At 37.0% G+C, this 18,538-nt stretch overlaps 1 protein-coding gene across 1 annotated transcript in view; it reads right to left on the reverse strand.

Annotated features, from left to right (window-relative positions):
• The window catches only part of LOC107594947 (netrin receptor UNC5A-like), a 116,368-nt gene that overhangs the window by 33,169 nt on the left and 64,661 nt on the right, over positions 1-18,538 (reverse strand). The window contains exons 8-12 of the mRNA XM_016285178.1: positions 10,976-11,197; positions 9,967-10,266; positions 7,961-8,048; positions 7,294-7,462; positions 1,405-1,638 (exon numbers count right to left, since the gene is read on the reverse strand). Coding sequence (XP_016140664.1) covers positions 1,405-1,638; positions 7,294-7,462; positions 7,961-8,048; positions 9,967-10,266; positions 10,976-11,197 — 1,013 coding nt within the window. The remainder of the gene's footprint in view (positions 1-1,404; positions 1,639-7,293; positions 7,463-7,960; positions 8,049-9,966; positions 10,267-10,975; positions 11,198-18,538) is intronic.

Raw genomic sequence — 18,538 nt, forward strand, 5'->3', positions numbered from 1 at the left:
GGGGGGGGGGGGCAACAAATCACCACTTCAACACTTCACTTTAAAACGACAGAACAGTCAGCCTTCTCATGAACCCTTTGGATAGAATTGGAGGGGAGGTGCTCACATCCATCATACACAGGAGCACTTCTCATCTTTGCATGGCTAAGAGCTCATTTTAAACAAAACGGGCAAATTCCTGGCATCTCTTTCGTAATCTCTTTCCCCCGACAGCCCACCCTAGTGGGGCCCAGCAGGCAGCTTTGGGTAGGGCAGGTCATCTTTTCTGGCAGGCTCTCAGAGGTTGGAGTGGGCAGAGCAGGGAACGGACCCTCTTACTTTGACAGTGAGAGTCGAGCGGAGCTCAGGGGCCACGGCCAGAGAGTCTCTCCTTTTCATTTACTAATTAAGCATGCAAATTAAATCTTAACAGTCTGCTCAGACGTGCTCCTCGAGGGAGGCTTCTTTGGCATTAGCTCTTGATTATTCCTGATCTTTTAGGAGCGGGAGCGAAAGAAAAATAAGTGTAAGCCAGAAGGAACTGAAAACAAAATTTGATTGTCTGATGAAAGAAGAAAAAAAGAAAAAGGAACATATAAAAAAGAAAAAGAAAAATGCATGACTAGTGATCAGCATTTTATTTTATTTCATTTCATCTTATTTTATTGTTATTATTTATTTTTCTAGCTTAAACAGCAATACATCTTTGGTTAACCAGCAATTAAATGGCTAGTTCTCCCAACAATGAAAATTCTGTCATCATACAATTTACAAATTGTTCTGAACAGGTCTGACTCTTTCTTTCACATAAAACAAAACATTCATAGACTCTTTTCATGCTCTTTTCCATGAAACCATTAAACTGACATTAAAAACATCCTCTAATTTTCTCCTTAGAAAATTAGAAACAACATGAGGGTGAGTAAATGAGTTAACTGGATGAACTACTCCTATCAAACTGGTCTAAGTTTGTTCTTTCAGCAGGGTTCAAGAGGACTGGCATTGAGCGAGAGAGAAGACAAAACTAGGTAAACATTCTCATAATGTATTGGCAAGGTTCTCTCAAAGATATGAACAAACATTCTTCCAGTAACATAAATGGAATGTTCGTTCAAAGTTATCTGGTTCTTAAAACGTTAGCACAAAAAAGTCATTTATGCATCTTTCATGGAAGGTTTTTTCAGAAACTTTTTTTTGTTGGGCATTCGTCTAACATTTTTCAAATATGTTTGCTTGCGAATGTTCAGAGAACATCTAATATTAACATTCCCATAATGTTTGCAAAATGATAAAATTGAATGTTTCCTTAACAGTAACAAAACCAAGAAACCTAATGGCAACATTAGCAAAACATACAGCATATTTTTGTTGGCTGGGTAATTGGCATAAGTATAGCTACTGTATATTCTGAATCAAAGGCCTCACCTTTAGCAGGTCCTGTGTGTCGTCCATGCAGTAGACGCGGATGTTGTACTCCAGTGTAGAGCAGTAGGCGGGAGCAAACAGCAGCAGTTTTAAGCGTTTAGAAGCAGCCATGCTGAGGGACTCCCCGACCAGAGCAAAGCGGCCCAGCTGCTCAGTGAACACCCGGCACGTCTCCGCCTCCAGCTGGCAGTAGTACGGCTCCGATACCACTTCCTCACCAAGCTGAAGTACATCCTGAGGAGCCAATGAGACAATGACACAAGGATCAGAGGGGAAGGCAGAGAGCGGCTGTGTCAGTGGAGTTATTGGAGAGATGGTCAGCTCTTGCCCTGAGGATGTTCCGTGTCAGATTTTAGATATAGTGAAGCGATCTGGCTGAGCAGAAACTGAAAGATCTGCATAATGAGCTGTGTTCTGTGCTCTAATGAGACACTAATAGCAGGAGTTCATCCTGAATGTTGAAGTGATCAGGGCTTACTGTTCTTCTGCTTACAAGCAGGGAATAAATCTTCTGAAATTTCTACAGCTCAGATTTACTTCTTATGTGAAAATACCAAAAGTTAAATACAGGAATAGGAGCAATTAAAATGAATATAAATTAATAAAAAATAAAATTTAATGAATGAATGAATACTTTTATGCATTAAATTTTTTTGTGGATTGTAAAGGGTATTTCTGCATTTTCTAAATAAAATAGGTGTAGCTGCCAGTTGAAAAACTCTCTGCCACAAAGCTAGGTGTTTCTTTGTATTTTTAGGTGACTTTACTGGCTTAGGTCTCTGTGATATTCTAATCCCTAGATATGTCTTAAGTTGCTGCTTCAATGTACAATATTATTCAAAAGTCTGGGGATTTATTAAATGTTTTTGAGTCTTTTATGCTCACCAAGGTTACATTTATTTGATCAAAAATGCAAAAAAAAAAAAACAATACTGTGAAATATTATTATAATTTAAAATAACTGTTATACATAATATATAAATAAATATAAATATATGAAGAGTTTGGTTCCAAAACGCTATAAATCCAGAAAGTGGCAAGATGAAAACCACTATTATCTGTTTCAAACTTTCACATAGCATCTTTAGGTTATAATAACATAAAAAATTCAAATCCAGATTTTGATTTTCAAAGATTTATTATTAGGGCTGGGCAAGTTAACGCGTTATTATCGCGTTAAAATAATTGTCCACCAATGAGAGCATATGGTGTGGACCTAAGACTGCAGCAACTTAGTGAAGACAGCAGAGAAGCGCTCTCGCTCAGCACAGTGGAGTTCATCGTTTTGTTAACTTTGTGGTTTATTATTTTGAGTCGTTTGGGAAGTGGTAACACACGGCCCTCTCACAACATATTGCTTTACAGATCTATCGCTTTTGCCGCTCAGAAATGTTCACGCAATCATGATGTACGTATCAGAAGTTCTGCGCTTCGACACTACATGAGCACCGCGCCCGAGCCCAACTGAACCGCGCTCTGGCCCACCTCTTCCAACCGAGCCAGGGCCGAACCCCGCCCGCACACGCACTCACCCATCAAGTGTTGTCCCGCGCCGCACTTTGTTGCGTTGGGTCCCGTGATAGTGCAGGTCTCTACTCGGAAGGTGCCTGTTATAATGTTATAATCGAGGCTCTGGACTCTGAGTCTGAGCATAACTTGTTGTTCTATGACAAACTATAAAATATTTTCTATAAAAACGTCAATGCCCTGGCAGTGGCAAATAGCTTTGATTACATTAATGTTATAAGTTGAGATTTACGATAAATATTTTAACTGCTACTATGTAAAAGGAATACTGCTGTAAAAAAGCACCTTATTTGTTTAAAGTGTTTGCAAACCAAATGTTATTGCACTTTTGTTCATATAGCAGTACTTTTAAATGAAAAAAGTGCACAATACACTACTTTTGAATTCATTATTGAATTTTGTGCACAACAATGCGATTCATTGCAGAAAATAATGCCATTAATCGCGATTAAAAAAATGTTTGTCGTTGCCCAGCACTATTTATTATAAAAGATTATTTTTTCCCCAAAATGCAATAAATCAATTGAATCAATATACAAGTTATTTTTCATATTGAAACTGTTGAACTTGGTCAATACTAATCTTATTAACAGCTTACATTTCTTCCCCACTGCAGAAACCACCACGGGTTCATCAATGCCGTCAAAATTATTCATTTCTTTAGGGCTGCACGATAAATCGCATGTGATTGTCATGCGCATCTCGTCAGTAAAGCCGGTTCTGTGAACAGTAAATCTCCATCACGTGCTTTCAGATGGAGCGGCATTTAATACAATACAGATACACTGTAAAATGATACAATACACATCACTGACAAGCTACGCAATATCGCATTCATAATTGAAGGCGATTCATCTGCGATTATTAACACGATATTGTGTAGCTTGTCAGTTACAGTTTACAATGAGTGGAATGGTGCGTTGTGATTGGTTGAGCAGATGTATTGCATTCTGCAGAGAAGGGAGATTGGCGTTTGTCTTGGTTTGGAAAGATAGGGAGAAAACATGACAGAATATCACGGTGAATATCGCATTTTGCGTAAAATTAAAAATGTACTTTTCAATACCGACCAGATAGGCTGCAATACAGATTTTGGGGGGAACTCAAATAATAATAAAAAAAAGGCATTTATCTCATTTTGGAACCAAACTCTTAATATATATGTATGTACATATATAAAATGTAATTTGCAATAAAGTAAATGTAATTTATTTCTGTGATGGCAAAGCTGAATTTCCAGCATCATTACTCAACATTACATCATTACAGTCTTCAGTGTCACATGATCCTTCAGAAATCGTTCTAACATGCTGATTTGGTGATCAAGAAACATATCTTCTTATTAAGGATTGTTTGATTAACAGAAGGTTCAAAAGAACAAAACATTTTTCTAACATTATAAATGTCTTTACTGTCACGTCTGATCAATTTAATGCATCTTTGCTGAATAATGTCTTAATCAACTAAAAAAGATACATAAATAATCTCATAATAATCAATCAATCAATCAATCAATCATGACCCCCAACTGATCCTAATTTTAATTTAACTTTCTCCACAAAAATCTGTATTATTTAAAGTATTGTTCATGTTCAGTATGGGATAAGTTTCATACGTAAGTTTGGGGGTATGTTCAAATTTCAAATCATTAAGTAAGACCCTTAATAATTACCCCCCCCCAATTTTAAGCCATATCCATTACTTCATCCGTTGCAAAGCCACAACCAATCTTACATCATTTTGCACCCCACAGTTTTGTGTTAATCAATTAGTGAGTTTGACAGTTTGAGGTGCTTCTCTACTAATAACCAGGAGAATAAACTAATTAACAGGTTGCCATACGCAATATGGAGCTTGTCAGGGCATGGCAAGATAATTACTTTAATTGGATGTAAGAATCCTGACAGACATCAGAGATGCCTTCAAGTGTGCCTCGTATAGGCTAGTGCAAAGAAAAACGAGAAAAGGCATTCTGTCAGAAAACGTGACTCTAGCAAAGGCCAAGGCTATTGTGAGGAAACATCCCGTTTTCTCACCGTCTCCGGTCAGATACAATCACACAATGGCTCCCCAGAGTGGCTTTAATTAGAGAAAAGCCAAGTGGGATATGTGGCGACAGAACTTTCTGCAGGAAGCTCATCAGAAAGATTCCTCGCACACCGTCTTTCTCTTTTTCTCCCGCTCACACCATTATCTAATCAAATACAGAGAGGCGGCCCTACTGTCATGCACCTCGGGATCCAGGCCAGGAAATTACATCCAGCAATCAATAAAATAAGCCACTATCTTCATCAGTGAAATTAGTATTGGCACTAGCCGTTTTCCATTTGACCACAATGAAGTCTGGGTTTTTTTTTCCCATTATAATTTTTTTTTAAAAATGACTCAGAAAAAAAAATCCTCCCGCGGTTCGATAACGACACAGACTATATTTCATTCTCTTCTGCTCGCGTTTTGCTGATCTGTGTCCTCTGGAGAAATTAATTGCTGCGAGTCTGTCTGCCAAGGCTCCTTTCAGGACAAACTTCCTTGTGTTTTTTCCCTCTTTTGTCTGCTGTACCTGGCCAAGAATGGCGACCTGCCGCCGATGGGCTATATTTGGGGCAGGGGATGATTAAAAGTGCTGCTCTACCCTCGATCTAAGACAGGCCTATTCATTCTACTGCCGCCCCATTGCTGCCACACCAAGGAGCCTGAATAATTTATGCACAGTATCAAACATGAAAGAAGACCTTCATTCTCTTCCTCCGCCCTTCCTCCCTAGGTTCCTCCTCTTCCTTGTCTTTGTGCCTGATGTATTTCGCACCGACCCGATGCGGTTCAGAGCAGATTTGGAAAAGCCATCAGGCGTAATGAAGGACTCACCCCAGCTCAGTTTAAAGGTGGGTGCTGATGGCCATCGGATGGAATGAGGAAAAGATCCATACAATTAAATGGAGATTAAATGTGAAGGTATGAGAGATAGGTGAAATGAGGAGTACGCTGATGGAGACACTTCAGGGCTTTATTGTCTGAGAGGCTATTTGAAATGATTATGCCGATACAGCCCATTTGCCTCCATAAGATATTCAATTCAGTAGCAGGATGATGGGAGAGAAAGAGATGGGAAAGGGCAAGAAAGGTGAACGTACAGCATGAATTCCATCTGCATACAGTTCAAAGCAAATTAAAATGAGGCACAATCATATAAAACAGAATCTTTATTTATCGTCACATTGACGATAAATTGGGCTGATGGAATTTATGGCTTCACAGGAGAAACTTGTACTTAAGTACGTAAATCTGGTAAAAATTTCAAGAAATGTTCACCCCAAAATCGGTAGTATGTTAATTAAAACTAAATTTTGCATAAAGACAATGGTTCCTATTTTCAAGTAATTTTTTGTTTTTCTTTGCATTATGATATTATATTCCTGTATATTCAAATACATTTCTCCCCCACATTTTAATTCCCTACTGTAAAGCAATTTATAGAAAACTAATTACTGTAAAAATACCAAATTTGTCAAGTACATTTGTGAAGATTTCAAGTCAATACGATGGTAGTAATTTTTTAATACATTTATGTAAATTATATTAAATAATCGCTTTACATGCAATTTTACATGTATTAAGTGCCATTCAGATTTTTGAGCCAGGCGGATTTTAATTGCAATTTTCCCTAAAAGAAAGAATACATAATAATTCAAAAATGAAAAATAAAGTATATTCACACACACACACACACACACACACACATACACTCTCTCTCTCACACACACACACACACACACACATACACACATGATTACATTTGTGAAAAGTGGGGACATCCCATAGGCGTAATGGTTTTTATACTGTACAGACCGTATATTCTATTGCCCTTTACCAACCCTACCCCTAAACCTACCACTTACAGGAGACTTTGTGCTATTTCAGATTTTCAGTACACTCCATTCTGTGTGATTTATAAGCATTTTGAAAAGTGGGGACATGGGGTAATGTCCTGAAAAGTCACCTTCTCCTTGTAATACCTATGTCATACCTTTGTCATTATACAAATTTATGTCACACACACACACACACACACACACACACACACACACACACATATAGTTTTAGTACTGTTTAACTTATACTTTGTCATTTAATATATGATTGTATATAAATATAAATATAATAATTCTAATATAAATATAATAATTCTCTCTATATATATATTTTAATGGAATCATTATATAAGGCAATATATAAAGTTTTAAAATAATTTAATATTTTATATAAAATTAATATTTAATGAAAAATAAAATATATAAATAAATGATATACTAGTTATTAATATATTATTTAAAAAAAATTAGATAGCTGGACATAAATACACACCTCCCACATTCCCTCATATGACTGCTTCTTGAGACGGATGGTCCAATTCTCCAGGCACGCATCAGAGCAATGGTCCATACTGAGGATGACCGGCCGGGTGAGCATCACACCGGGTGGTCCGCAGCTCACCACGGAACTCAGCAACGTCTGACACCCAGCCAGGGGCAATCTAGAGGGAGGCAGAGGGGGAGCACATGGTCAGAATTCAACTAACAGGGCCTGGATGGATGGCCAATGTCAAGCCCAGAGCAGACCCTTTAACAAGATGAGGTTCTACTATTAATCAGGGCTCTGGTGCTCTGATCTGACTTTTCACACTCTGCATTCAAGCCCTGTAGGGAGCTGGTCGTGAACACGCCATGAATGCATGAGCAAAAAATAGCCAGACCATTACCTGGTGCTTCACTTCGACAGGAAAATCTAAAACAGGAGAAAATTTCCCTCTCTGCAGCCCATGGCTCATTTACATATAACAGACAATACAACACATACACACAAGCTTTTGATATCTCAAGCCAGCATTAGTCATAAATCTGAGCAAACGGCACACACACACACACAATCATGCACGCCAGCATGAGGAGATGCCGGGCCTTTTTCAAATATGATTCAAACTGTGCATCCTTTCTTTGTGAGGCAGATCCTCAGATTGGTTCCAGGGACCTACCTCATGTCTTCCTTCTTCTGAATGGTGAGATAAATCTCATAAATCTTCCCTCTGGGAATGGCCTCTGGCGGGATGAGCAGGCTGATCCCTAATGTAAATAGGAACAAAAGAGACAAGGTAGGCTCATTTGTTCCATCTGAATGCTGCTTTTGTCACAGCTCACAGCGGGCCTCTATGTGACAAAAGTAAATGTGGTTAACACCATACAAATCCACAGTCAAGGTCAAAGATGTCATCTAGCATGTGTACTTTCCAAAACTCTTTCACTTTATGCCCTGGAGATGTGGACAGTGACAGGAAGTGCCTAAAGCAGGGGTATTCGATTAAAGTTACAAGAGATCCAGTCTCTACCTTTTCAGCAAACAGCCAAACAATCATAGTTTACATTGTTTCATAGGTCAATGTGTTGCCTATAACATTCAACAAGGTGCACTTTCAGAAAATGTATTGTAAATTTACTTTCAGAAAATGTTTTTTTTCTTTCGCAAAATGCCTTAATAAAAGTAAGAAATAATAAATCCTAAATAGTCTTATCTAAACTTCTGTATTTGACAGGAATTGGATCTCAAATAATTAATTCAATTTTAGTAAATTCAAATGTGAATTTATTTAAAAAAACATTTGATATATTATTTACAATAAATAAATAAAATAAAAGAAAAAGAAAAATAAGTTACTCTAGGCCATTTGTAACAGTGAAGATGACACATTTTTTTTAATTAAATAAAACATAGTATTATAGTATATACAATAAATATACTATAATATATAATTATATAAGGAGTCAACGCCTAACTCTACACAATAAACTTTGCTGTGTAACTTGTCTAGTCTAAAATAATCATATTTAAGAAGAAAATATAAAAGCAGCATAAGCCATAAAACATCCTCAAATTAGTCACAAATTGAAACTAAACAATGTGCACTTTCAGAAAATGTATTGTAAATTTACTTTCAGAATTGTTTTTTCTTTTGCAAAATACCTTGTAAAAGAAAGAAATAATAAATCCTAAATAGTGTTATCTAAATTTCTGTACTTGACTGGAATTGGATCTCAAATAATTAATTACAATTTTTACATTTTTAAAATCAAAAAATAAATAACGTGAAAAATGTAAATGTGAAGATAATATACATGCAAAAAATAATAAATAAATAAATAAATAATAAAATAAAATAAAATAATACACTATTATAGGCTCATATAATTATTATACAAGTAGTCAACCCCTAACTCAACAATAATAATAATAATAAATCCACAATAAACTTTGCTAAAATATTTGTATTTAAGATGAATTCACAAAAGCAGCATAAGCCATAAACCATCCTCAAAATAGTCACGGATAAAAGGTATCAGGCATTATATTTTGAAGGCCAATGTTCTTAGTCGAGGGAGCCCTGGTTATTTCATTTCCACTGCCTCGTGAGCTGTCTCTTTGACCGCGAGTGATTCATAATGTGACAGCCTGATGAACCCTCTGTCTGTGATTAAGGAGACTAATTGGTTTGAATATACTCTGGTGGTGTCCTTGGAGTGGATAGAGTTGCAGGCACTATGAATGCGCACGCTGCATATCGGCTTACAGTGCCACAGCTGACAACTAAGTCACTGGCTCGGCTCGGAGAAGATGCAGTGAGGTATCCTTCAAAAATAAGAATGGGAAATATAAAACAAGATGTTCCCCAATTACAGCTATTTTCGTGAAAATGGAAAACGGTCGTCATCGTCATAACACAATCATTAGTATATAAATGGAAGCGCTTCTTTGCCCGCTCTGCCTCGTTACTTGAAAAAAACCTCTTTAGAAGGTGTTCGCATTCGCTCGTGTCCCGATTTACATAAAACTGCTTGGATTACCGTGTAATTGGATCACTTCACCTTTCCATTTTGGGCCATGTCGGAATAATAACGTTGCAGTTTAACAAAGCTCCAGAGCTCTTTCACAACACTCCTGACTAAACACAAAAAACATTTTGTACTGTTTGCAGTCATATAATCTTACCAGTGTTAGGGAGGGTTAGGCGACCACCCAGGAAATTGAAAGTTCCGTAAGACGTATTTACGTTGTCTCTCGGTAGCGTTTTAAAATACGTCTGAGAGGACAGGCGGTTCATGAAATCATTGGGGTCGCTGGGTAGTTTGCCGTTGTGCAGCGTATGGGAGCCGTTAGGAAGAGGCTCCAGGAGGGGGCCGTTGCTCACGGAGAACTTTCCGGTGACTTCGTGGCGAGAACGCAGCGTTCCCTGGTAACTTGTGGTGGTGCTGGTCAAATCGGGCTGGATGGTGAGCAAATGAGAGTTTTCTGTAGATACAGAGAGAGAGAAACAAGTGAAAAACGATTCGAAAGGTCACAGTGGTTAAAAGTGCACAACACAAATTGAAGTTCAGTGCAAATGCACAAATCCATGGATGTAGCCAGGCCTTCAGAGCTGAGAGAGACTCACTCGTAAATAAATCAATGCCTCCTCCTCCTCTTTAACAGCCACAGTCAATTCCATACAGAGTTTAAAGAAAGCCTAGCATGGTTGAAATGTTTTTACACTTTCTGTGTGGCTTTTTTCAGGTTCAAATCCCCAAAATCCAACTCCGTATTTTGAGATTTCAGAACCGCTCTCGTTTTTTTTCCCCACGTTAAACACTTTACATATGTAAAAATAAAAGTGCACAGCAGTAGGCAGATTTGATTCGTGGGAGGATCAATGGAAATCAGCTTAATGCTACTATTACCAAATCACTTCCCACGGTAGCAGGCGGACGAGTGAAGGTCTCCTCTCACTTATGACTTCAAAGATGATTTCAGTAAAACCACCACAATCGTTTGCAACTGTGAAGATGACACACAAAACTATGACTATTGCCATTTAACGTAAACACCGCACACACACGAACACAATTGCGAGACTGTGAGTTGCGATTTCCACAGGTGGCACAGGAACACGGGCACTGGGATGAAAGGATGGGTGTGAAACACCGTGACGAGGGGTGGATAGTGTAGAGAAACAATAGCCTACTGCTGCGGGCTGCCCTACGCGGTGCCCACACACCTGGCTTGGTGGGCTTGATGCCCATGGGCTGGAAGCCAGTGGTGAGGATGGAGGAGTCGGCCACATCTGCATCAAGACCTTCCTTCTTCCTGCGGTAGACCAGCACCAGCACAATCAGCAGCAGAGTCAGACAAAGAGCCACCGCTACGATCCCCACGTACAAGGCCACATCCTCAGCACCCGATGCCGCTGCGCAGAGACAGAAAAACAGACACAAGTGTCACATAAAATATTGGTTACCATATTGTCAATATTAGCACTTTTTTATTTGTCAGCAATGAGTCGAAATAGCTGATAGAAGCTGTAACTAAAATATTTTGATGCTTCATTTTATTTGAAGCATGTCAACTTCTGGATTGTAGATCTAGTTTACAGACATAATATTTATAATATCAGCAATTATATTGATTAAAACAGAGATATGTTGTCTCTGTAACACTTTCAAATAATGTATTTATTATTTTTATTAAAGACATTAATGTGTTATGTAATGCTGAACGCATTACTCCAGTCTTCAGCGTCACATGATCCTTCATAAATCATTCTAATATGCTGATTTGGTGCTCAAGAAACAGGTCTTATTATTATCAATGTTGAAAACAGCTGCTTAATATTTTTGTGGAAACAGTTATCTTTTTTCAGGATTCTTTGAACAGAAGGTAAAAAAAATCTACTTGAAATAAAAATCTTGTAACATTACAAATGTCTTTAGTGTCACTTTTGATCAATTTAACCTGTCCTTGGTAAATAAAAGTATTAATTTACTGTATGGCCCACTGAAATGGCCATACAGTAAACCAGTAAACAAAGGAGAACACAGCATAAAATACCTTCTCTTTTTGACTGGAAGAAAAAAAAACCTGATGATGATAAATTGAATCAAGAACACAACAGAAAGAGGTAAATGAGGTCAACCTACAATTATTTTAAATTTGTAATGTGTATGTTTTCACATAAAGAAAAATAGCATAATGCATGCAGTACTGCACTCCAAACATTTGCCTAAATAAATGATTTAAAAATGCATAGTGATAATCAATGTCAATTTTAGAATGAAATACCTGTTCTTCCCGTGTATTACTTTGTAATCTGATGTTAACCAAATTTTGCCAGATGCCTTTTTTTTTTTTTTTTCTTCCAAGCATAAAATTATTAGCAAACAGAATTACCTAAACCTGACTTGGCTTGCATTGTGCGTAAGGGAATTAACTGCTGGGAAAACATTTCAGTAGATGTGCAGCTTCCCTACTGCCGCCTCCTTAAAAAGGTAATCATATCTGTGCTTCAGTGGGTTGTTCTGCAGTTGGAAAGACGGGAGTGTTTGCTGGCAGCCTGCTACATCAGCATTCTTCAAGCTGCTGAATTTATGGCCACGATTTTGAAAGACACTTCCTTCCAAAGAGAGAGAGAGAGAGAGAGAGAGACAGGGAAAGAGAGTGTGTGTGTTTCTGACACAAAGCAGATTTCCTTATGAATCCACATAATTTCATGTGCCCTCTCTCATTGTGGCCTGCAGCTTTATGGCTAAGTACCCAGAGACAATCACATCCAAAATTATTCTAATCAATTGTGTCGGTGGGAAATGGGATTTGTGAAGGTTGTCTCTGTGGCGTGCTGATTTGTTGGGTGGTAGAGGTGTCTGCGCTCCCCGCTGGGACAGACCCAGTGGCTCTGTATTGTGACGAGAGACTGCAGAGGTGTATTCAGGCCTATTTAGATGCTCCGTGGACTGACAGCTAAAAGCTACGAGGAATCGCTCAGCTGAAGCTCCTGAATTTTGGGGTAGAGTCACAGCTGTGCATATGGGCCATTACACTGAGCATTACGCCCTGCATCATAGTACAACCTCCAAGTGGGGTCAACGGAAGGGCAAATCAAAAATAAATGTGCATGACTTTAATAGTCTAAAAACTTCAGGGAGAAATTGCTGAGAAATTACATCTGATAAAACCAGTGCTTTAGAGTAAATAATGCCTCTTAAACCATATACAAATATTATGGTAACACTTTAGTAAAGAGACTAATTCTCACTATTAACTAGTTGCTTATTAGCATGCCTATCATTAACATATTGGCTGTTTATTAGTACTTACTGTATAAAGCACATATTCTGCATGACCATATTCTACATCCCTAATTCTACCCAATACCTAAACTTAACAACTACCTTACTAACTATTAATAAGCAGCAAATTAGGAGTATACTGAGGCAAAATCTATCTAAATCTATCTATCTATCTATCTATCTATCTATCTATCTATCTATCTATCTATCTATCTATCTATCTATCTATCTATCTAAGAATGAAAACATTCCTTGTTTGGTTACTAGTGATTTGTTTACCTGTTTAGAATAATTTTAATTAACAATACAATAAATTAATACAATAACAATACAATAAATTATTATATAATTTTAATGAACAAGTTTTTTTGTTTAGATTTACAGAAAGCAAAATCTACAAGGGACAGACGTTCTATTTTACGAAATTATCTATCTATCTATCTATCTATCTATCTAAGAATGAAAACATTCCTTGTTTGGTTACTAGTGATTTGTTTACCTGTTTAGAATAATTTTAATTAACAATACAATAAATTAATACAATAACAATACAATAAATTATTATATAATTTTAATGAACAAGTTTTTTTGTTTAGATTTACAGAAAGCAAAATCTACAAGGGACAGACGTTCTATTTTACGAAATTTTTGTTAGTTTGTAAAATCATTCTTGTGTATATTGGGTTTAATTTAGAATTTCCCTTTGAACCCCCCTTTTCTAGCCCTTAATTAGCCTTTTATTTACTTTTCACTAGTGTGAACAAAACTGCACAGGAAGTTAGAATCACGATCACACTTACGTACATCACTCTCTGCTTGGTTTGTTTGGACTAAACGAGAGTGAGATTATCAAAGGAAATTATTCAGTTAGAATTATCCCAAAGCCCAAAATCACACAGACAATTAAAACAGGGCTGTCAATTACCATTATGCCAGTCTGCGTCACTCTAATTAAACTGTCTTCTAATTGTTCATCACACTCTTAATCACCAGAGTCGCAATAAACACCCTCATTGCCATCAGCGGAGTTGTTACTTAATACAATCTACACTTCTGAGGACTACAGGTGCCTGGTCCAGTTAATTTCATCCAAATATAGCTCCATTGTTCTGACGTGACTACAAAGTATCACTAATGCCGTGCGGGGGTCATCGGCAACATGTCTTGACATGTTTTGTTGAACGCGTCTGACTGATGACTCTGTCAATACGACATGATACGGTGCAAGCAGGAGGGTGGCCGAGCTCCAGGAAGTGGCATTACATCAGGGCTTGTTTCGTGACAGCTGGTCAATGGTGAATGACTGAGCGCATGCAAACAGGAATTGCTCTTGCGTCTCTGTATCGACGATGCATTAAGTATGTCTGCGGGAAGTGACTTTGTCATGGTTTAAGAGGAATTATGATATCATAAACTGACAGTTGACGCACCGAGACACGATGGGGGCTGTAACGTGTGCACTCCAGGTGCTGAAAAAAGTATGAAAAAAAAGAAGATTAACAGGCTGAAGAGTCTGTAAACCTGTAAAACCCTCCAGAGCGGAGACAAACTTACTCAATTACTCACTGAATCATGAAATGCAGTTTCTGGGAGAAAGTGGGAAAAAGTAAATACATAAACAAATAACATGGTAAAATCTCAAATCTATGAAAACACTTAAATACAACTTTAAATTGTATTTTTTATATTGATATATGTTATAAATATTATATATTTTGTGAATTTATATGACAAATTAATAAGTTGTCACTAATATAACCAAAGCAAATAATAATAAAAATTAATATTAATACTAATATTACTATTTATTATATATAAGATTTAAAATTGTATTCATTAAATATATTGTCAATTGATATAACCAAATTACTAATAATTACTAATATATAAATAAACAAACAAACAAACAAACAAATGAAGAAAACATGAAATAAAAATATTAAATACATAGTTGTGTATCAAATTATATTATAAATGCAGATGCATGCTCCAACACATTAAGCTGTAGTGCTTAGTGAAACCCATGCTAAAAATATAAATCAAATAAAAATGATAAATTAATACAATTAATACAAGTATAAATGAATGTGTTTTATCAATTAATTAGTATAAAAGATCATTATCCACACTCATGAGCTCAGTCTTCTTTTTTAGTTTTATTTTACATACATCGTTGATGGGAGATTTACCAATTAATACAACCACAGCTACAAATTAAAAGTTAAATTATATGTTTTTTGTGTGTGTGTGTGTGTGTGTGTGTGTGTGTGTATTTAGTTAACTACACTTACTGAAAAAACAATTTCCACTTTATATTTTTTTCATGTTCAATTGTGTGAGATAGAAGACCTTATATTACTTTATACTTATACTTACTTTAATTATATTATATTACTCGTCACGACATAAAGAAGTGCTATAAAACCGATATATTTAAATAAATAAGCTGAAATAGTATATATTATATTGAATTCCACATCTTAATGTTCCAACCACTGGCCACGGCTCCTACGAAATGCTGGATGTGATTCGTCCCTTAAGCTTCTCTCCCCATTTATCCACCTGAACCGATCTCCCTCACCCCATCTCCCTGCTTTATTTCACCAGGGAACCTCTTTGCACTTATCAGAGCCTCCTTGCTCAACTTTTTATCAGGTCTAACAGATGTATTGAAGTTGCCTATAGACCGGGCTGGCATTCCCTCTGCCCTGCTCAATAAATGAACAGACATCCATCACGCATTAATTGACACAGTTAATCAGCTTTATAATTGAATGGATTCTGCCTGATTCCGCGCGGCAGTATTCTGCCTCCACAGCACCTCGTCTCTGCCTCGCTTTCAAGCGCCTTGACGTGGAGGTGGTGGGGAGGAAGGCAAGCGAACTGCTTTCGGTATCAGATTCCCCCACCCTTGCTCCCTTTTTGCTGTAATCAACACAAAACAGAGCAAGCGATGTTCCTGCTGTTCCAGAGGCTGATGTAAGGTGTGTCGAAACACAGGTTTCTGGAGGTGTAACAGAGTGGGCTCCGAACATCTTGTGCTGTCTAACAGCGGGGCATCAGGCCTGGTCCCTGAGGGGACCAAACTCCGCCTGTGGGTAAATCTCAGAGAGTGCCTCCCCTCCTCTCACAGTGGGTTACAGCCAACCTGCAATTCTCCTATCATGGCTAACAGAAACAGGTTCAGACTTGTAACAGTGACATTTTAAGACGGTAGTGATTCTGTCAGGTAGATCCAGTGTTGAAGTTTATGCTAGGTCTCTGTCTGTGTTGTGCTAGTATTGATAAATCACTAGTATTTGGTGGTAAAGGGAAGCGTCTATCAAAGAAAGGTGGAAATTGGTTTGTGGTTATTTATGAAGATAAAAATGTGGCGGTCATAAGGACATCAAAAAGTGAATCTGTTGAATCTTATCACAGCGGTAAAAATACAAAATGGAAAAAGTAGCTATTAAAGAATTAGTCCCTTATTATAAAAGACAAAGAGCTGATTTGAACTCAAATGTTACAATGTTATTTCCATTATTTCTAAATTGCTAAAAACAAGGTGCTTTTAAATGTCTCAATTTACTCTATTCCACATATTAGCCTCTCAGCAGCCTGACTTTTCCTTCCCATCATCACTTTTTACCCAGCAACACCTGGGTGTAATTTCACCAGGTGGCGATGCGCCAAGCTGTTAATTATCCTGACTAGATGAATGGAGGTTATGAGCATCCACACTGTAGTTATTCACTGATTGTCAGTGTTGGGAAGGTTACTTTGGAAATGTAATAGGTTACAGATTACAAGTTACCCTATTTAAAATGTAATAGTAGTGTAACTTTTTCAATTACTTTATTAAGGTAATGTAAATGATTACTTTTGATTACTTTTTGATTACTTTTCTACATTTCTAGTGAATGTTTATTTGCAACTGTTAATCATTTTCAAACATTTACACTATGCAGGGTTAACCTTACAGTAGTGCTCAACACTGTAATTTGAATTAAGATTATCAAATTTGAACACAACCATCACAAAATCAGACTTTAGTACCGACTTTTACTTTGAGATTGATCTGAAGTTCAGTGCAGATTTAAAATCATAAGAAATAGTTAATAGATAAGAAATCTTTGCATAACTACAGGAAACACTGCATCTAACAATGGTTTGAAAATAGTTAATTAAAAAATAATAATAAATAAAAGCATATACACATCAACTCAAATACGGTTATCTAATAAGCATGTGTGCTATTTTGTGTACCAAACTCCTGAAACATTTGGTGTCTCTTTGTATATGATAAGACGATAGTTTTCTCAAAATAAGTAAAATGCTCATTAAGTGACTCAGAGCAGTTCTAGAGATTATGTTTATGTGTTCATGTACTCATATATTGAGGCGGCAGAGGCTGAAAACACCGCGAGCTTCAGTAGGCCTATGTGTTGTAAATGAAACTGCATGTCTGCTCCATTAATTTCCACGAGGGGCGGACTGGGAAAAAAAAATTCAGGCCGAGAAATCTCACACTCATACACCCACAACAAATTCTGAAACATGGACAACCCTATTTTTTGTATGGACCTCACATAAAAAAGGTTTACATCCTTAGGTTGGGGACATGCTAAATAATTAAAAGTTCTCTCCTGAACTGCACCTTCACTTCCATTTTTCTTTTCAGTCTCTTTATTTTGCCCTGATATCCATCTCTCACGTGACTTTGATACTCAAGGTTTAACAAAACTATACTTTCTAAATTGCCTACAAATCAAAATTAGTACATCACTACAATATCGTTATAGAAAAATCCTAATACTGAACATGAGTCATGTTTTTTCCTTACAAAAATTAACCATGCTTTTATTACAGTAAAAGTACAGTAACCATGTTTTTGTTTTTTTTCCAAATGGATTACCATTTGTATTTAATTTTACTACAAATTCCATGGTTAAACTATGGTTAGTGTAGCAAAAACCATGGTTAATTTGTGGTTACCATGGTTTAACAATAGTAACCATTGTCTTTGGATTTATAATAAAATCATCGTTAATTTTCGTAAGGGTTGTGTTGTTGACTGCCCTAGCTCCCACTAAAATTATAAAATATGATTATTTGTCTGCTAAATTACTACTGTAACATTATAATAGATAATAACGATGTCCTTTATACAGTATTTTGAGTGATGACTGATGAGCAATGGGCTGCTGCTGCTTAACTAAGTAAACAAAGACAAAACTACAATAGCATATTTACAGATGAAACTGACCTGCACTTGAAGCATTGCCACAACTAACCAATTCATGATTTATTAGAGATTTAATTATCGAATGGCGAATTTGGAAATAATCGCTTTAGTACACTCGGCAGGCAATTATACAATAATAATATTAAAATAGCGGGCCAAATCGGCTGCCAGGCCACCGGGAATTGTCTCGGTTTTCCCGATGGCCAGTCCGTGCCTGATTTCCACAGACACGCAGAAC

This window comes from Sinocyclocheilus grahami, unplaced genomic scaffold, assembly GCF_001515645.1.
Source record: "Sinocyclocheilus grahami isolate Dianchi unplaced genomic scaffold, SAMN03320097.WGS_v1.1 scaffold193.1, whole genome shotgun sequence".
NCBI classification, from domain to species: Eukaryota; Metazoa; Chordata; class Actinopteri; order Cypriniformes; family Cyprinidae; genus Sinocyclocheilus; species Sinocyclocheilus grahami.